At 37.1% G+C, this 21,899-nt stretch overlaps 1 protein-coding gene across 1 annotated transcript in view; it reads right to left on the minus strand.

Moving 5' to 3' along the window:
• Positions 1-21,899, minus strand: part of WDR49 (WD repeat domain 49) — a 178,279-nt gene that overhangs the window by 74,759 nt on the left and 81,621 nt on the right. Inside the window, exons 10-11 of the mRNA XM_055383679.2 lie at positions 7,139-7,303; positions 1,754-1,869 (exon numbers count right to left, since the gene is read on the minus strand). Coding sequence (XP_055239654.2) covers positions 1,754-1,869; positions 7,139-7,303 — 281 coding nt within the window. The remainder of the gene's footprint in view (positions 1-1,753; positions 1,870-7,138; positions 7,304-21,899) is intronic.

A 21,899-nucleotide genomic window follows, 5' to 3' on the forward strand; every position in this document is an offset into this window, starting at 1 on the left:
GGTATTGAAGAAAGCTTAGTAAGACGACTGTCAATCTTCCAGTTATTTCTTCCCTAATCACTAAACTATTAAGGAGTTGGCTTAATGGTCCATCCTCCTCTAACTATAACTGAACAGTTTCCTGCCCTCTTGCCTCTTTTGTTAAATGCCTCCTGGTAAAAAGAATCCTGTCTTAGATCCCGTAAAATCTATCTTAACATAAAGCCTCTGATTTAGAATATATAATTTTTAAATCCACCAATATAAAGTGAAATAATATAACAGAATGTATTAATTCAATTTTCAATTTCAACTAAGGTATCCAAGTCCTGACAACCTTGAGGATAATGGAAAAGATGAAGGAAGATGGAAAAAGTGATAATTTTTCCTACTCTCATACCAGTTTTTCCAAAGCTTCTTCCCCAAATTACAGAAAGTACCACCCACCAACATAGATAGAATAATAGATGTTCCTTTAAACCACTTTTAGGTGACTCTACATCTAATCTTTCTGATTTTCCCTTGTAAGCAATCAAAAAAATCTTACAGTTGATGCTAATTCCTAACTATGGATATCTAAAAATAAATTAAGGAAATGGCATTGCCAAGTTTTGACTTGAATTGATTATTTTAAAAAATTCCTTTTTGTTATGTTTAAAACTTAAATTGGATCAGCTGGACACCACACATGGTAGAGAGCTAAACTTATTCATTGCCATTTTCTAAGTATAGAGATCATTAGATCATAGACTGTGGAGTGGTTGTGGGTTGATAATGGATCATGAATCCTTTCAGAGATGTGAAGTCTTGTCCTTCACAGATGAGGATGATTGAATTAGTTCTTAATGTCAAGTAGAATAATCTGGCTATACTTACTTTCTTATTGTCAAATTACTCCTAAAAATAGGGCAGTGTGTGGCACTATGTTTGCTGGTCTGCATTTGCACCTTTGCATTAGAAAAAACTCTTCCCTGTGATTGATAAAAATCCCCAAATACATACTTCTGGTTTTCTAGGTATAAAGTCTGATTTAATCCGAGCTTCAAAGCATTAAGGTCATAATTCTATAGTGAATAACGTTGGATGACTACCTATTAGAGCAATATTTTGTAAACTGATGAATTAATGGACAATATATTTTCAAAACATATCACACTTTAATTTTCCTACTGCTTATACAGTGCCACAGAACTGTTTATGATCCTTAGTTCTGTCAGGAAAAAAAAAAGGAAGGAAAAGTAATTTTCCTTCTAGTGAAATGGAAGAAATGCTCCTCGAGAAGAGTAAGTGCCTTTTGAAAGACCTTTTCTGCACTGATAGAAAGGAGGAGCTATCACAGGACTCAGTTGGCTATTTCCCTCTTGTGTTGCAATTGAAAATAAGTAATGAGAAAAGAAGTAATGAGTTTTCTTTACAGTTGAAGGAATGTAATTTACAAGTTAAGAATTTATTGACTAGAAAATTTGGGAAACTTTTGGAACCCAGAAAGTGGTAATACATCCCCATCTGAAATGGTTAAAGAAAGAAAAATTTCCAAAGCCAGAAGAAAACCTAACAATTCTCAAAGCCACTCAAGCTATGCGGTCTTCTAATATTTTATTCACTAAGCATTCAGTCAATTCCAACTAGGGTATCACTCACCTAGGTCACCAGCAAGTTTTAATGACACAGAGTCAACCAAGATTTTTATGTTCTTTTTTCTTTTAGATTTTGATTAAAATAAAAACATTCTCCTTTTTACCTTCCTATAGTTTTCCATGAGGCATAATCATACCTCTCCCAGCCTGTAACCAGTATTTTCTTCTTAAGAATGAGGATTTGTGAAATATCCACAGCTCCATCTTGCCCAACATTTAGTGTATGGTGACAATATCCATTGAAGTCCCATATCTTTAAGAGAAAAATTAAAACCACTTTGAGACAGGAAGGTAAACTTTTTATATTCTGAACCAGGATTAATTCATTTAGGATATGTAATCATTAAAGAAAATCAACTCATCATTGAATTTTGCCACTATATTACTCTTGTAATATTGTGAAATATCTACTTGGTCTTCATCCCCATTTCTCGGCACAATAACTTTTAAAATCCTCAGGCTCTTTCTCTAATGATAAGACAGTATTTAGTATGCTAATGACATGACTCCAGGCTGGGGAGCCCTAAATAGCTTCAGGGTGGAGGCTGGTCTCAAGAAACGCCAAGGCATAATTAGAAGGTGGAAATTTCAGCCCCACCCCGAAACCCCTAGGGAGCAGAGAGAAGTTTAAAGTTGAGTTCATCTCCAGTGGTCAGTGATGGAGTCAATCAACCCTGTGTAATGGAGCCTCCATAAAAACCCAAAAGTATGGGAGTTGAAGAGATTCCAGACAGCTGAACATACGTGGAGGTTGCGGGTGGGTGAAAAGCCCACAATGGAAGGTCTGTGTCCACATGCCTTGCATTATGCATCTCTTCCATCTGTCTGTTCATCTGTATCCTTTGTAATATCATTTCTAATTAATGAATACATGTAAGTCAAGTGTTTCCCTGAGTTCCATAAGCCACTCTAGCAAATTAATCAGATCCAAGGAGAGGGTCACAAGAATGCTGATTTACAGCCCATCAGTCAGAAGCACAAGTTACAACATATGCTTGTGACTGGCATCTAAAGGAAGAAGCAGACTTGTGGGACTGAGCCCTCAACCTATAGGATCTGACTCTATCTCCAAGTAGACAGTGTCAGAATAGAATTGAATTGGAGGACACCCAACTGGTGTCCTCTGTAAAATCTACCACAGAATTGGTGTGTGGGAAAAATCCCTACACACATTTTGGTGGCCAGAGGTGTGTATTGCATTCAGTGTGATGGTAGGAGAAACTGACTTTTTTTCCTATATAAAGTCACCCATCACTTAATAACAGGATACATTCTGAGAAATGCATCACTGGGTGATTTTATCATTGTGCCAGTATCATACTGTGTACTTATACAAACCTAAATGATACAGTCTACTACACACCTAGACTACATGGTATAGCCTATTGCTCCTAGGCTACAAAACTGTACAGCATGTTACTGTACTGAATACTGTCAACAATTGTAACACAATGGTAAGTATTTGTGTATCTAAACATAGAAAAGGTACAGTAGAAATATGGCATTATAATCTTAAGGGACCACCATCGTATATGCAGTCTGTTGTTAACTGAAATGTTGCTAGACAGTTTACGACTCTACTTGTAACTCTATCAATCTATTCTAATAATAGTTCTTCAAATACTGTAAGTTAACATGTATACTAAATGGAGAGACAATAAAAAATCATGAAGAAAACCATTTTGGAATCTGTTGACATCCTGAAGTTTTCACTATGTCTAAATTTCTGCTTCCTTATCTGTGATACAGGAACTTTACTCCTCAGGGATGCTTGGAGGATTAAACAGCTGATACAGAACCTGAAACAGTCATCATTTACTAGATTTCTCATCCCCTACCGATAAAACCTCCTGTTGATGGTGGGTGCCAGACCCAGTCCTCAAGAGGGCACAAGCAGTTCTGGTTTACCTACTCAGACAGTGGAGTGCAAACTTAAGCCCAATAGGCATACTTTAAGAGAGAGCATCATTAGATTAGTAGCAGTTAAAACTAAGCCCTACTATGAAACCTTGTTGGCACATCATGCACAGAGGTCACATTGGCGCTATCGAAATTAAAATGCAGGCCAGGCACCATGGCTCATGCCCATAATTACAGCTTTTGGGGAGGCTGAGGCAGGCAGATCACTTGAGGTCAGGAGTTTGAGACCAGCCTGGCCAACATGGTGAAACCCTGTCTCCACTAAAATTACAAAAATTAGGCAGGGCCGGATTCAGTGGCTCATGGCTGTAATCCCAACACTTTGGGAGGCTGAGGTGGGCGGATCACAAGGTCAGGAGTTTGAGACCAGCCTGGCCAATATGGTGAAACCCCATCTCTACTAAAAATACAAAAATTAGCCGGGCATGGCGGCACGCACCTGTAGTCCCAGCTACTCGGGAGGCTGAAGCAGGAGAATAGCTTGAACCCAGAAGGTGGAGGTTGCAGTGAGCTGAGATCGTGCCACTGCACTCTAGCCTGAGTGACAGAGTGAGACTCCATCTCAAACAAACAAACAAAAAAATTAGCCGAGCATGGTGGTGCACACCTGTAACCACAGCTACTCGGAAGGCTAAGAGAGGAGAATCACTTGAACCTGAGAGGCAGCGGTTGCAGTGAGACAGGATCATCCCACTGCACTCCAGCCTGGGCAACAGAGCAAGACTCTGTCTCAAAAAATAATTATTATTATTAAAAGGCATATACCCTTTAAATATTTAGCTTCTAGAAAGTCATCTCACAGATGATTAAAAATTGGCTTAAAATTTGGCTTAAAAATTCAGCTTCTAGAAAATCATCCACAGATACATTCATATATGTAAAATGACATATTTTCAAGCATATTCTTGCAGCATTGTTAAAAAGCAAAAGATTTGAATCAATGCAATTGCTCATTAGTAAGTAAGAAATTGAACAATCAGAATAAGGACTATCTATGCAGTAGCATATAATGTAGCCATAAAGAAGAATGAGTCATCTCCATTTTCCTAGACTCTGCCAAAACTCAACTGCCTATGGAAGCTTGAGCAAGTTGCCTTAACTCCTTGGGCTTCAGTTTCCCCTACTAAAAATACAAAAAATTAGCTGGGCGTGGTGGCAGGCACCTGTAGTCCCAGCTACTCGGGAGGCTGAGGCAGGAGAATGGTGTGAACCTGGGAGGCAGAGCTTGCAGTGAGCCGAGATCGTGCCACTGCACTGCAGCCTGGGCAACAGAGTGAGACTCCGTCTCAAAAAAAAAAAAAAAAAGAAAAATCAGGATAAGAGTACCAACCTTATAGATATACATATATGTGTGTGTGAAATGCTTAGAATAGTGCCTGGTTCATAGTAAGCATGGAATAAATGTTAGCTAACATTATTATTATTGTATCCATTTATATGAGTCAATATCCAAGACAGAAAAATGCAAATGCAGAACAGCATGTATAGTAGGCTGCCATCAAGAAACAAATGGCCAGGCACAGTGGCACATGTTTGTAATCCCAGCTACTCAGGAGGAGGCTGAGGCAGTAGGATCATTTGAACCTAGGAGTTTGAAACCAACCCAGGAACACAGTGAGACCCTGTCTCTAAAAACAAACAAGAATGACTGAACGAAAATAAACAAACAAATGGTGTTTGTGGCTAGAAAGGTGCACAAGAAAACAGTAACAGTGGTAGCCTCAGAGAAGGAGCTGGAAACAGGGATGATATATTTTCACTATATATCCATTTTATATTTCAAAAATTTTATTTTATGCACACATTAATTATTCAAAACATTAATTAATTTAAAAATAGACTGTTCAAAGCCATAATGAATGAGTTAATAATTTTAAGTCTTTGATTATGTAGGTACTGAATTTGGATTCTAAATTTATAAATTAGATTGGAAAATGTCATTCATTCTTGTTTCTTCATAGAATATGGTCAGAGAAACTCAACCCTGATTTATGTATCCTACACAGAAGTTGCCAGACTTCAGAATTCTGTTGTGCTCTTGTGACAAATATAAATGCACCTTCAGAAGCAGTTATTATACTACTAAATTCACATTAACTTCTAAGATGTCAAAGCTTCAGTTGAGACTTGAGGTGCACACATACTCTTCATCCATGTCGCTATGTTTTCCTCTAAACATGGCTCTTACCAAGTCCACCTTAAATAATTTCCACAAGTAGGTATTGCAAAGATCTGAATGCCCCCAGGTCCTACTAAGTCCCTTAGCTGGGAATATTTTAGCAGCATCTACAAGGTAAGCCTTACCCTAGATTCTATACCCAGTTACTTTCCAAGATAGAGGTAAATAGAACCTAATCTGTTCACTCCAATGGTCAGTGCATTCTCACACCCCAGGACTGGTAAGCGAGATACTGGCTTTTACTATTTGCCTGAACCACTGTCTAATACTCCAGGTCCAGTTATTTCCCTTTTATTTCACCTCAATTATTGGGATTATGGTTGTCCTGGTACCTTCACACATCTTATCAGCTCTCCTGTAAACTAGATTACTTTACTTAAACCCAAATCTCCAGTCCATACCTTATTCCATTAACCTTCTCATAGGCCAACTTCTACTGATTTCCAGAGATTCTCTTTACAACCCACCATAGCACCTTCCTCACACTAATGACTGCCAGCCTGTAATCTCCCTGAATACCTAAACTTCTAGGATGTTCTACCTACATATCCAGGTAGCTTTCCATCACTCTCCCCTACAGCTTAACTGAGTGTATCATACACTACACCATGGAAGGTAGTCTAATACCCAGTTATAGCAGGTTTGAGAAACATTCAAAGTTTACTCAGGGAATTATCTTCTAATGCCTCAAAATGGCACAAGCCATTTCCAATCAAAGACTCATTACTCTTGGGGCTGAGGGGAGCAGAGAAGATTCACTGGTGGGCATGACTTCAGATATCAAGTATCTAGTTTTTCATGAAAAGTTGACCATTTTGCAAAGGAAATTAGCACCTTCCTCCCCGAAGAAATATATGATAATTACAGAATAAGAAACTTAGAAATATAAAATCATGTAAGTTTAGAATGGATCAGATTATGATTATTCTTTCTACTGTCTGAATTTCACACAACAAAAATTAAAATTACAAAATAGGTTTACTTTTAAATATTTATTTCTTGAAAAATTTGCATCTATGCCATTTTTTAAAGTTTAGTTAAGTGTTCCTGATTTCTCATTTAATCAACTTTTAAAAAGAAAACTAGAGACATTAGCCAAAGCACATGAAATTATCGAGGCATCGTATTCCCCAAAGTAGTCCCTATTCACTACACTGAAAAAGGGGCTTTCTGAAATGAGTAAGCCAAGTTATATTTTCATTCTAAATAATTTATTCAGAAAAATTATTTATTCATTTTTCCACAGAGGTTTATTTTCCTAGCAGCTTTATTAGATGGTTGGAGTTATTTCACTCTTACCATGTCTCATTTCTCTTCTTGCAATACCAAAAAGGCAAAAAATGAGAATATCTATAGCCATGTCTTCTGGCATAGTATTTTAGTCTCCTCATATCTGGATAGAAAAGCATCATTGTGTTCGCACCTTTACAGTCCCATCTGTGCTGCCAGTCAAAAGCCGAGTCTCATTTGCATCAAGGGCCATAGTGCTGATTTCTGCGTTGCCGTGGCAACCAGTAAACTGTTTGATTTTCTGCCCAGTGTCTATCATCCAGAAGGAAACAGTAGACCCTGTATCAGAGCTGATTACCTAAGAAAAAATAACATTTTAAAGAAATTAAATATAGTCTCAGAATCAACCATTTATATTTCAACAAACATATCCAGCCTGTGCATTTCTAGTCCAAAGATCCCCCAACAGTCAGAGACATTTTTGTAATGGACTTTCTTTCTATTAAGCTGATAACATTTCAATTTTGACTAGACCTAAGGTAATGAAGTCGTGATCCTCTTTATCAGAGAAGATAAGAATCTGCTTTCCTTACTCACCATTCAGCTTTAGTGTCTAGAGGCCATTCCGAAATCAAATTCTGAAAATAAACTTACGAATCTTTCCCATTTAGATGAGAAAGCTGATTTTACTAGTCATGGTGCTCTGACACTATTTACTATATGAAAAGAAACATTTTGTAATATAGCAGCTTTCATTTAGCATTCAGAAAAGAAGCTCTACCAGCCATTATGGAAAATGTTAATTTCAACAAATTACTAGAGCTGTGCTTTTAATGCCATTAGTCCTTTGCTTTCTTTTTTCCCAAACTACTGTGTATATTTTTATAGCTAAACACAATTATTGATAGATTACTAAAAAAAAAAGAGCACAGGTTAAATATAAATCTACATGCACACTTTGAAAGGAAGGCAACAAGACAAATGCTAGAAGGGAAAGGATTATACACAGCAGTTCAAAAATGAGAAATTTTATAGTGGCAAGTGTACTGCTAATTTCAGCTCAAGATATTTAAGAGATTCATAGGTTAAAACCACCTAGCTAATATGACTTTGGAAACCAAAATAATGAAAGAAACATAATAACTACATAAATGCATAGCTAGGAAGTTCTCTAAAGCAATATGTAGATTTTAAGGAAGCTTAAAGCATTTATTTTTCTGTTTAGGTATTGATTACCATTGCATAAATGTAAATGTATTAACAATATGTTAAATTTAAATGCTGCATTTTCATAATCAAATGGGTTGAAGTTTATCAAATGCATATTCAGTACTGGCCATCATGCATACATTCATTCATTCATTCTACAGCCACTTGCATAACATCCAGGCTCCATAACGGCAATGGAACTTCACTGGCAAAATCCTGCTCTCAAGGAGTCTATTGTCTATGGTCTACACCTGTACATTAAAACCACCTGGGGAACTTAAAAAAGCATCACTGCATACCAGATCAGAAACTCTGATTCAATTGGCCAAGGAAATGGATCTTTAAAGAGCATCACAGGTGATTTAAATTTACAGCCTGACCTATGACCTGCTGGTCTAGATGAAGAAACAGACAAGAAACAGATAAATGCTAAAAAATGTTTCAAGTTTAGAGGAATCACCTTTGGGTACTGTGGAAGTACAGAGTGGAAAACCTGAAATCCACTTGCTGGAGTGGGGGATTGGGTTAGGGAGTGGAGGAGCAAGGGGCAAGTCAGGATTCACAAAGGAGGTGATAACTGGTCTGGAATTGAAGATGGAGACATGTATTTATTATGAGGTGTACCCCAAGCCCTTTCACTTGTTATCTCATTTGATCTTTATGAAAACTCTGTGAAATAATGTTACCAACATTATTTTACCAACGACAAAATTGAGTTTGTAATCAGCTAATAATGTCCCCAAACTTACAGGTTTGAATCCTTGACATAGACAGCCACATCATAAGGTCTTCCTCTATTCCTGCACAGTATTCCAGATAACTAACAGTTCACTTAGAAAAGTATTTGGAGAATATTCCAAGAATGAGAAACAATACAAAGTTTAATGAGCCTGAGTGCAGAGTATTTGAAGGGACAAATACGGTGGGATATCAAATGGGTAGGCAAGCTGAAGATGGAATTTTAGAAATCTCTGGTAAGCAGCTCCAAAGAATATTGAGTAATTATAAAGTCAGTTTTACTGGGAGAGGGCCCACAGCTTTCATCAATTATCACTGGGGGCCAATGATTAATCCAAAAGGCTAAAAACATTATTATTGTTCTTAATAAGGAAAAGAGTAATACAGTGTTTTTTGTCAGTTGGCTTGTAAAGATACTTCTTGCAGCAATGTGGAGAACAAACTGGGGTTTTGGGAAGACCATTTGGAGGCTTCAGACTAGTCCAGGTAAGAGATTCTCAACTAACAAAATAGTTCTGGGGGTTCAAAGGAGGGGAGCAATTGAAAGACAGGGCCATGATTTAGCAACATGTGTATCTCAACAAAGAACTGATAATGAGCATGTGATCCTTTTAGCCCTTTTTTTTCTGAAATTACAACTTCAATGAGACAATTTCTTAAATGAAGTAAACCTGTATTTATGCTACACATTTTCTCAGTGAAATCAAAATTACCTTAAATATTGAATTACCATTGTTAAACTACTGTGTAATTTCTAAGACCAAATGATCTGGATCTTTGAAATAATGTAACAACACATTAATTAGCATTCCATGTCATTAACTGTGTTTCTATTTGATTGTGTTTGTGCACTATACATGGTTGTTAGGAGCACTGGATCTGGAGTCAGGATGCCTAAGTTTGAATGTCAGCTGCCTCACTATTGTTCTACCTCGGACATTAAGGGCAAGCACATTACTTACCTTTATGCTTCAACTTCCTCATCTGTAAACCAGAAATATTCATAGTAACTACTTCAAACCATTGTTACGATGTTTAAACAAACTAATATTTTTAAAGCATTTACCACAGTGCATGGCATAGCCATAAATCATAAAAGTTAGGTAGTGTTACTACTCCATCTAAGCTTCCTTTGCCTGACCTCTTACTTAGGCTTGTATCACTGTGCATATCCAAATCAATTTAAGAAAAATAGTATCTTGCTTTCCTCCAACTATGACAGTGAATGTAGACAATTAAATTTTAGAAACCTGATTTTAGGGCCGGGCGCGGTGGCTCACGCCTGTGATCGCAGCACTTTGGAAGGCCGAGGCGGGCAGATCACGAAGTCAGGAGATAGCGACCACGGTGAAACCCCGTCTCTACTAAAAATACAAAAAATTAGCCAGGCGTGGTAGCGGGCGCCTGTAGTCCCAGCTACTCGGGAGGCTGAGGCAGGAGAATGGCGTGAACCCGGGAGGCGGAGCTTGCAGTGAGCCAAGATAGCGCCACCGCACTCCAGCCTGGGCTACAGACCGAGATTCTGAATCAAAAAAAAAAAAAAAAAGAAAGAAAGAAACCTGATTTTAGATGCACATTGAAATTTTGAATTATACTTGTGAATTTCTCACAGAAGTGCTTAGGAAGTTGGATTACATTCATTACAGATAAAATCATGAAAGTGTAATTTTCCAAGCTTGTGTGAAAATTTTGATAGTAGTCTTTTAAGAAAAGGTTAAAGATTGTGCAGGATTTTATTATTTCTATTAAAAAACATTTTTGGATTGATTGATTTGTTTTTATTATTTTAAATTGACGCATAATAACTACATACTTATGGGGTACCGTGTGATATTTCAATACACATACACGATGTATAATGATCAAACAGGGTAATTAACATATCCATCACCCTAAACATGTATCATTTCTTTATGTTGAAACATTCAAAATCCACTCTTCTAGCTATCTGAAAATACACAAGAAGTTGTTGTTAACTATAGTCACCATATAGTGCTATGGAACACTAGAACTTATTCTTCTGATCTAGCTGTACTAAAAAGCATTTTCTGAGCAGCTATTATGTTAGCCATTTCAGTACCAAAAGATGGTACTTTTTATTTCCCTAACAGAAATAAAAGAGCCATGTTCAAAGAAAAGACTTGATTACCTGTTCAGGGTGGGCATCACCCACATTACAAAGCATCTAATCATTCACCACTGTTACCTAACGTAGATATTCAATGAGGAATTAGTAATGTTCACTTTTTGCCATTTTATACTCTTTCCCGTGCCCACCTGACTGAGCCCCAACATACTATTCATCAGTTTTCGTCACCTTTCTCTGCTCATTTAACAATTTCTCATGAAATCTAAATCAGTCATGACAACAGCATATAGCTAGTCCGATTTCATTTTATGGCAGTCGGCCTCACGGTGCAGTTTGCAGGAAAACAATGTGTTGAAACTGACTATGTCTCAAACATCCAACCAGTATTAACCAGAATCTACTCTCACTATGACAATATTGGAATACAAGAATAACAATATAGGGAAAAAGGCGTTCAAAGTTTAGTGAAAGAGGAGTGTGTTTAACATTACTTGGCAGATGAAGAAAATGGATTCACTACACGACAATGGAACTATTTTTGGCAAGTTGTTTTCATCAGCAATAAAGCCCAGGAATAAGTCTTGGCGTCACATGTCTATGCCACCTTTTAATGATACCAAATCTCTTTAAGTTTGCAGTTTATTTCTGATTATCTCTTATCAGGCTAGACTTCAGCTGATGAGGACGGGGCCCTGACAGTCTGCAGAGTGAAAATGGTGCTAACAACCACACTCCAGGACACATGGGCCTCCTCAGTAGATCGTTGTTCTGACGGGAACAGTCTCTCTCTCATGTACTTCAGTTAATAACTGTTTAGGAATATGTGTCTCCTTTTTGTTTCTCTCATCTGAAGCTGTCAGAGCTAATCAGACAATTCTAAGATATGTGAGGCTGTATTCATGTCACCTAATTGTCTTATTGCTATTCCAATAACAGTAGGCACTTTAGTTGTCTTTTATGTGCATTTCAAGTCCTGGGTCTAAGAAAAAAAAACAGGAATCAAAAATTACAGCAGCAAATGCCACGAGCTAACAGAGGGTTGAGATATTTGATTCCATTGCTGTTTACAATTTTTTTTGTTAGTGTTGTTTATGGTCCTATAATATAAAATAGGTTACTTCCTTTATTTCCATTTTGTAGAAAATCTCTAGAAGTTACATTTCAGTGAATAGGGAGGTGAAGAGAATGATGATATCTCAGAGTACAGGTACAAATTATTCAGATATTTTAGGGCAGCCATTCTTTAGTTATAAACCTTGCTTAGTGGATTTTTTCTCTTCTTAAATTAATTGGTAATTTGCTCTTTCAAATTCATTATTTGAATGTACTGAATACCTGTAATATGCAAGGCCCTAGATCTAGACACTGGTGATCCAGCAGTGAATAAGTTCTGCTCTTGCATTTTGTCCAGGGAGAGAGGCAACAAGATCAGAAAAAAAAAAAGCATATCTATCTATCCACACACACACACACACACACACACACACACACATTTATATGTAAAATGCATGTGTATATATGTAATATAGTTTGTGTGTGTATATATATATATGATGTTTGGTGGTAACAAAGGTTATGGAGGAAAATATAGCTAAGAAGGAAGCAGAGGGCTTTTGTCATAGGTGCAAAATTGGGGAATCTGGGAAGGTCTCCCTGAGGAATCATAACAGTTATGAAAGACATAACTGAGACAAAGAAGTAAGCCAACCAGATACTTGGGTGAAAAGAGCTGCAGACAAAGGAAACAGCAGCGCAAAGGCCCTGAGGCACAGTGTCCTTGGCACATTCAAGGAATAGCAAGGAAGCCAGCAAGGCTTAAGCAGTGTGAGGGAAGGGAGGAGCCATTGCCTGCGGTCAGTGCACAGAGATTCAAAACAATCCAAAACTACCAAACTCCCATAAGAACTAGGGAACAAATTTCAAAAGTAGAAAAAAAAAAACTTTCCTCTTTTTCACTAATATTAATTAGCATTTACCATTGCTTTATTTCATGTATCTTTATATATAAGATCATTTGTTCTTAACAAAAATTCTACAAGGGATATATTATAATTAGTAAATTAGTATTTTATAGATAAGAAAGCTGAAACTTAGAGGAATTGAATCACCCACTCTGTGTAAAGTACTGAGAACCCTGCCTGACTCTGAAACTCCACCAATTCTCTTATTCCAAAAATCTACTTCTAAAAACAGTTGAGACTGTGATGATGAGAGAGGCTGAGGAAATGGTCCTCTCCTATGCTGGTTTAGTGTAGCTTTATGGAGAGCATTTGGCAATATTCGTCAAGATTACAGATGTAAATATTCTCTGCCCCAATAATTCTAACTATAGGAATTTATCCTATAGGTATTTTCTCATCAGTGCAGAGTTCTGAGGACAAGGTGAAAAATTGCTACATTATTTGTAACAAAAACTGCTGGAACCAACCTAAATGCTCAAAGTTTGGGATATGCATGCAATGAAATACTATGCATCTGTGAAAATGGACAAGGTTACTCTTTAAGTAATGAGATAAAACTATCTTTAGGATGTATTGTTACGTATAAAAGCAATGTACAAAGCAGTTCGTACATATAAAATGTTCTCATTTTTGTAAAAAAAGCCTATAAAATAATATATATTCTTAAATATTGACTTATTAAATATTACATATCTATTTCAAAGAATAAGTTTACCCTGCAACAACCCGGGGGTTAGAGATGCCTACCTCCCACACAGTTAAAAATTCATGTATAATGTCGATCCCAAAAAAACTTAAGTACTCATATTCTACCGTTGACCAGAAGCCTTACTGATAACATAAACAGTTGATTAACACACATTTTGTATGTAATAGCTACTACATACTGTATTCTTATAACAAAGTAAGCTAGAGAAAAGAAAATGTTATTAAGAAAATTATAAGAAAGAGAAAATATACTTACTATTTATTGAGTGGAAGTCAATTATCATAAGGGTCTTCATTCGTGTCATCTTCACATTGAGAAGGCTGAGGAGGAAGAGGAAGGGTTGGACTTACTGTCTCGGGGTGACAGAGACCAAAGAGGTGGAGGAGGTGGAAAGGGAGGCAGGAGGTCAGGAGAGGTGGGCACACTTGGTGTAACTTCACAGAAATACATTGTAATTTCTGTCGGACTTTTTGCTCTTTCTTTTCTCTAAAAATGTTTCCAAACAGTACCAATCCCTCTTCCAATATTTGCTTTAGTTTCAGTGCCCATATTGTAGAAAGGTCTATGCCATAAAATAAGTCAAAAGCAGTCTTGAATAATCAGAACGCTTCTGCCAGATTGTCTAACGTCCATTATTGTCTAACGTCCCTTTGTTTTCTGGCACTGCTTCTTCTATGTCTTCTTTCTCAGTCACCGGTTTGAAAGCACTCATCTTCATCAAGTCATCTTCTGTTCATTCCTCTGATTTAGTGTTTATCACATCTTGAATTTCCCCAAAATTCATATCTTGAAACCCTTCACCTCATCCCCATTCCCACCTTTTTTGCCATGTTCACAGTCTCTTTCATGATTTCCTTGATTGGCTCTGTTGTAGATCCTGTGAAGTCATGTGCAACACATGGACACAGTTTTCTTCAGCAGGAATTTATTGTTTCAGGTTTGAGGGCTCTCACGACTTTTTCTATAACAATGAAGGCATATTCAATGGTGTGAGCCTTCCAGGCTTTCATGACGTTCTCTCTACTCTGATTCTTTTCCATAGCATTGACGGTCCTTTTCATAAAGTACCAGTACCATGTGTAATGAGGCTTAAAGGTCCTCATGATCCCCCTTGTCTAGAGGCTAATTTACAGATGTCATGTTTGGGGGCAAGTAGATCACTTTGATGCCTTTAGTCTTGAAATCATAAGATTCTGTGGGGCCAGGGGCATTGTCTAATATCAAAAGAACTTTAAAAACCAGTCTCTTACTGGTAAGGTGCTTCCTGACTTCAAGGACAAAGAATTGAAGGAACCAGTTCAGAAAAAACATTCTCATTGTCCAGGCCTTCATATTGTACAGCCAAAAGAATAGCAGCTGATGTTTGTCTTTTCCATTTTAGGCTCAGAGTTTAGCAGCTTTATAGACAAGTGCTGTCCTGATCATAAACCTGGCTGCATTTGCACAAAATAACAGAGTTGGCCTATCCCTTCCTGCCTTAAATCCTGATGCTTGCTTCTCTTCTTTATTAATAAACATCCTTTGTGGCGTTTTTCTTTTCAGAACAAAGGCATTTTCATCTGCTTAAAAAATTTGTTCAGGCAGCAATCCTTTCTTCTCAATTATTTCCTTAATTGTGTCTGGGAACTCATTTGCAGCTTCTTGATTGGCAGAATCTCCTCCTCCTGTTATTTTGGTATTTTTTGTACCAAATTCTTTTCTAAAGTTATCAAACTATCCTTTGCTGGCATTAAATTCTCCAGCTTTAGATATTTCACCTTTCTTTTGCTTTAAATTATTGTATAATAACTGCTCATTCTCTAATCATATTAGTCTATAGGTATGCCTTTCTTATAGCAACCTGCACCCACATAAGACCTGTATTTTCAATATGAGGTAAAAAGGTATTTCACAAAAAAAGTATATGGTTTTTGCACCTGCTGGTGTAACTACGGCAGTGGTTTCATTAATTTCTTTTTCTTTTTTTATGGTGGTCCTAATGCTGGATTCATTTATATTGAAATGGCAAGCAACCACAGCTGCAGACCTCAACCTATGGTACATATCAAGCAACTCAACTTTTTCTTGCAATTCCATGAGTTTTCTCTGCTTCTTGGTAGTACTCACAGCATCCCTAGTGGCACTTCTTATGAGTTCCATGGTATTATTCAAAGTTTATGGTACTGCAATAAACAAGATAAGAAATATGCAAGCAGCTCAAGAGATCACATTTTACTAAGATGGGTAATTTAATGTAGAAAGCAACTGCTCATTTGGAGATAAGTATCACATGGCATTTTAAACAAATGCAACACTTGAGCTCACCGCAACAGCAACAGGGGTTGGCTATGAAATCATTGCAGTAGTGCAGTATGTACTACAGTTAATTTTTTTTTTTTTTTTTTTGAGACAACAGTCTTGCTCTGTCGCCCAGGTTGGAGTGCGGTGGTGCTATCTTGGCTCACTGTAACCTCTGGCTCCCAGGTTCAAGCAATTCTCTGCCTCAGCCTCCTGAGTAGCTGGGATTACAGGCACCCACCATCACGCCTGGCTAATTTTTTCCTATTTTTAGAAGAGATGGGGTTTTACCATGTTGGCCAGGCTGGTCTTGAACTCCTGACCTCGTGATCCACCCTCCTTGGCCTCCCAACGTGCTGGGATTACAGGCATGAGCCACTGCACCCATCCTATATTACAGTTAATTTTACACAGTTATGATTTAATACTATACCTTTTGGTTTACATTTCTCTTGACTGCAAGTCTGTGTTTGAATACGTAAGTTTTGATACATTTTAACTTTTTATAATACATTTGTGTATATTTTATTGTACTAACTAATAAAATAGGCTAGTACATACATATCTTTTATGCATTCATTCTATGTATAATATTTTCTTAATTTTTTTATATTTCTGGGCAATTTATCTGTATTTTTTTAAATTGTTGCAAATATCCAAAAAAAGTTTCAATATATTCATTTTTAAAAATCCATGTGGAGCTGGGCACAGTGCCTATGCCTGTAATCCCAGCTAATCAGGAAGCTGAGGCAGGAGAGTCACCTGAGGCCAGGAGTTCAAGGCTGCAGCGAGCCATGATCATGCCACTACACTCCAGGCTGGACACAGCAAAAAAAAAAAAAATCAGATACAAGTGCCCCCTCGCAGTTCAAACCAGTGATGTTGAAGGATCAACTGTCTATATAAAGAAAAATATATATTCACTTGTTTAAGAGTAGAATAGCCCTTAAACATTGTTTGTGGAAGTCGTAAAACTGGTTGTCTACAGGACAGGAAACTGAGTAGGCAGTGGCAGGAAGATAAGAGAAAATATATGCCACATATCTTTTTGTTGTTTTGAATTTTTCAACATGTAAACATGTTACTTCTTCTAAACTAATCACATTAAATAAATGTGTATCTATTCATACATGTATGTGTGCATGTACATGTATGTTTTAGCATAACCTCTAACACTAGGAACTTCTTATGTTTCCATCAAGTGACTACAGCACACAGCCTCAGAACTGACATATAACCAATTACAGCTTTAAGCTAGCAAAAAAAAAAAAAAAAATCACAACTGTATTAACAGAATGGATGTCACTTGGTGCCCAGCAAAGAGGCAGGAAAGGAGAAAATTTTCATTGTGTAAATCTGGTTCTGTTCAAAAAAGAAACTCATGGACTTTGCACTAAATGTAAGCCCTAAAAAGGTAGACTGTCTTGTACGATGGAGATAAATTTCCCTCAAGCCTGTCCTCTTTTCTCCAATTTTACAATTACCAGGGGAACCACCAATTGAATTGTTTGGATTCCCAAATACCCTCAATTTCCAAAAAATTATGTGCAGAAAAGAGGACAAAAGATATGCTATCAAGAGAAAATTATACCTCATCCCTCATTTTTTAAATAATGGAAGGACACACATTTATTAGAAATTTTGGATATGCATATGTATACATAGAGCTGTTTGGACTGCAATAATCTAAATTAAGATAAGGTAACTATAAATTGTAAATAAGGTTAAGGGTGGAAAAGTTTACTATAAAATTTTGAATATGATGGCATAGATAATAACTTTGTACAGATGCTATACATGTATACATAATGGAATTTTTTAACAGGAAAGTTTTTTAGTGTTTACCTTTGGTATATTTTTATATTGTGTCACAGCAAAGAAACAAAAAGCTGCAATTAAATGATGATAAGGCCGGGTGCAGTGGCTCACGCCTGTAATCCCAGCACTTTGGGAAGCCAAGGCGGGTGGATCACGAGGTCAGGAGTTCGAGACCAGCCTGACCGACATGGTGAAACCCTGTCTCTACTAAAAACGTGAAAAGTAGCCGGGCATGGTGGCGCACACCTGTAATCCCAGCTACTCAGGAGGTTGAGGTAGGAGCCCAGGAGGCGGAGGTTGCAGTGAGCCGAGATAGCACCACTTCACTCTAGCTTGGGCGACAGAGTGAGACTCCATCTCAAAAAAAAAAAAAAAAAAGATGGCAAATATTTGCTTGTCAGTGAATGTTGAAGCAACCAAAGGTAAGGGCACCACTCTATGGTTGTGACCTGGACCAGCCCCTGTTTTTAATAAATAATTTGGCAGTTTGTAGATAGTGTAATAATCAAGCCTCAAGAAACAGCATCATTCCAGATAAAGTGAAGACGGTCTAGTATTCAAATTTGCAAAGCCAGCATGCTTCTGGATTATGAAAAACCCCACAGAGAATCTCAGGAGATCTCTTGGAATAAGCCAGGTGAGCACTGTCTGACCTATCTCTTCATGTAACCAAGTATGTGATTAATATATTAGAGGTTAGAAGCAGGATAAAAAAGTAAGATTCTAGGGGGCAATTTGTTTATCAAATTATCTGATATTGCATATCCTTTAGCCTAGAAATTTACTCCTAAGAATTTACCCTGAAGAGATATAGTCATAAATATAAATGTATTTATCTACAAAAAAGTCATAATAGTGAAGTCTACATCAAGGGAAATGGATCAGTAAATTACGATACATATATAGAATGGGCTACTATGCTGCCTTTTAAAAATGATAAAGTAGTTCTATATTTAGCCTCAAGGAAATATATTCTAACATATTATTGAATAGAAAAGTATGTTACAGAGCCTTGTTTATGTAAAATAGTCTATGCAGAGAAAGATGTTTAGAATATGTTGATATCAGCAATAGTTTTGTATTTGAGCTTTACTGCATTGCTTTAATTTCTTACAATAATCATGTAACATTTTGCATGCAATTACCAAAAAAAGTTATTTTGATAAGAAAAATTGTAAATACCATTTACTCTATTAAAATTTGATGACACCTAAATGTCTAGCTTGATTATAAATGTGTCCAAGGTTCCCAACAAACTGAAACATTATCTATTTTACAAAAATACATCAACCTACATCATTAGGATGAGAATCATAGTGATAACACAAGTATATTATCTATTCTAGTTTATATGTCTAGAAATACATGTTTTAAAGTTTCCTAAATTCATGAGTGTTTTTTTGTTTTGTTTTCTTGTAAAAAGCTTCATTTAAGAACTGAGTGCAAAGATGGTTCATTAGATCTGCCTCCAGGATATTGGATTGCTTTAATTCTTTCAAAATTGTACATTCCAGGGGACTCCTTCATCCTGTCCCAACTTGTTCTGCTGCTGGCTGTGAGGGCAAACTTTGCCAGGTGAAATAAAGTATATGATTTCCTTTAAAAGGCTTTGCATGGCTTAACACCACTTTCCCAGACTAGGATTCAAGGGTATCAAAAGACAGGAAGATAAATAAAAGTCACGGAAATGTCCCAAGCTGCTTTTATATAGGAATTATATTGGGTCCCCACTGAAGTCCAAATACAAGGAAATAATAAAGTGTAGGCAACATGTTGAAATAACAACAGAAGGGAAAGTTTTCATTAAATTCAAGCAAAGGGAAAATGTTCAAGAAAGACACCAAGCCAAATAACCAAAGATCAAGAGACCATGGGCTGAAAAAGCATTGCTTTCTGTTACACTTGGGATGAAAAATGGCAATAATTTATCATGTCTAGTAGTCAAGCATTCATTTTGTGCTCAGAACAGTGTTAGGAGCTGTGGGAAAATACAAAAATGGAACAAAAGGATCTTCCCCTCACACCAAAAACATAGGAAGAGAGAGAAATAAGTTTAGTTAAGTGTTTTACTGGGAAAACAACTAAAAAATGTGACCAATGCTCAGGAAGAGGAGAAGTAAGTGTGGGTTGAGATGGCTCTGGAGACTTCAGGGAGCTGAGGACCAAAGCTGAGTCTTGCCACTAAATGTTTACAAGAGCGAAACTGCAATGGCGAAGAAGAGAAGGAGGAGGATAAACAACTTTCCCACCTCAAGGGGCTTTCCTGAGGAGAAGCAGAGGTAGGGAAAAACTGCAGTTCAGGGTACCCTCCCCTTTCTAATTCTTCCTAACATTTGTCATCACATGCCACATTGTTAAAATAAAGATTAAAGAATCTCAAGAAGTTAATAAGAAAAGGAGATGTCATAAAGCAGCAACATTCGCCCTCTTTGGTATGGGGGACTTGAAAGACCCTTTCAGGGCTGGCAGCATGGGAGACAAGAGGACACTTCCAAGATTTCAGTCCTAACAAGGCAATGCCAGGGAGGCACGTGCTATTCCCATTACTATTCCTACACCCCCACAGACACACACATTTTAAGAAGCTGGCAAACTAAAGCTCAGACAGGCTAAGCAGTCTGTCCAGTATTTGAATTCACATATTTCCAACCCAGCAGTTCTGAAAACTTTTGGTCTTGGGATTCCTTTGCATTCTTAAAAAGTATTGAAGAATCCAAATAGCTTTATGTGGAATACACACACACACACACACACACACACACACACACACACAACACAAATAGATAGATCTGTATTTTTATACGTATTTACCATATTAGATATTTATAGGGAGACATTAAAACACAAGAATATAAGAGCACACATTCCCTTAGCCATAAGAACAATGCTGTTATCACACAACACACATCATGCAGCCTCTAGAAAACTCCACTGTACACTTTTGAGAGAGTGAAAGTTTAGAAAGCAAACAATAAATTAATATTATGATGAAAATAATTTTGATCTCCCAGATTCCCTGAATCTGAGTCTCCCAGAGGTCCAAGATCACACTGTAAAAAACATTGTTTTAATCTCAATTCTATGCTTTATGTTTCCAAGACCAGACAGTGATACATTCAACAAATGGCCGTCAATATGCTCCTAAGATCCCTTTACTGCTTTAACTCCCACGATGTCTGCGAAGCACTCCCAAACTTGCCACACCAAAATAAACCCTCTCTCCAAAAATGCACCGTGAGTGCTCAAGCTTCTTTGCAGGTGCTCACGTTGTATCTTCTGTCTGGAACTACTTCCTCCTCCTTTTAGAGATTTTAGCTTTCAGGGCTCTGCTGAAATGTGACCAACACTGGCCTCAGGCAGAATTGATCACTCTCCATAAAAAGCACTTCGGTTTTTACCTCTACTTCATTTTACTACGTTCTACTGTTTCTTGTTAGTAATATGTCTCCCTTCCCTTCTTTCATTCCACAATCCTGTAATGAGCACCTGTCCAACAATCATCAGCACTATGGTTAGGACCCAGATTTTCCCTTAAAGAGTTGAATCTTCCTGAGCTACTGGGGGGAAGAAACTATAGTTTATTAATCTCTAATTCTTCATTCTTGGTACGACGCTTATTCAAAACTGTGTTATTTGCTTTGTCTAATTACTCTAAAATGATAAGTTATCACTGACTGATGGGAATGTGAGTGATATTTTCTTTGTACTTTTCTGCAATACATTTTTATAATTATAAATGTAACACATACAATGTTCATGTTTCTATAACTCAGCAGCTAATAGGAAATGCTGATGTATGTGATACACAGCTCTATGTGCTTTACATACATATCAATGCTTATCATTATATATGTTATTCACAGCAAGTAGAGGTGTAAATACTCAACTCAGTTGTATAATGATACATCCTACATCATATACCATATGTACATTGTCCTTTGGTTGCCTGTAAGTTGCATGCATGTGAGTTACCTTGGCTTTGTCTTTATGCCCCAAATAAATCCAGATCATCTTTGTGTCTAATTTCCTGAATTTCTCAGGGAATATTGCTCATCTTATGGCCAGGCAACATAGGATTTTAACATCTACACACAAATTTAGCATTTTAACTTTGCAGATCTCAATTAGGAGAATGTTCTCTTGGAAGCAAATA

This window comes from Gorilla gorilla, chromosome 2 (genome assembly GCF_029281585.2).
Source record: "Gorilla gorilla gorilla isolate KB3781 chromosome 2, NHGRI_mGorGor1-v2.1_pri, whole genome shotgun sequence".
Lineage (NCBI taxonomy): Eukaryota > Metazoa > Chordata > Mammalia > Primates > Hominidae > Gorilla > Gorilla gorilla.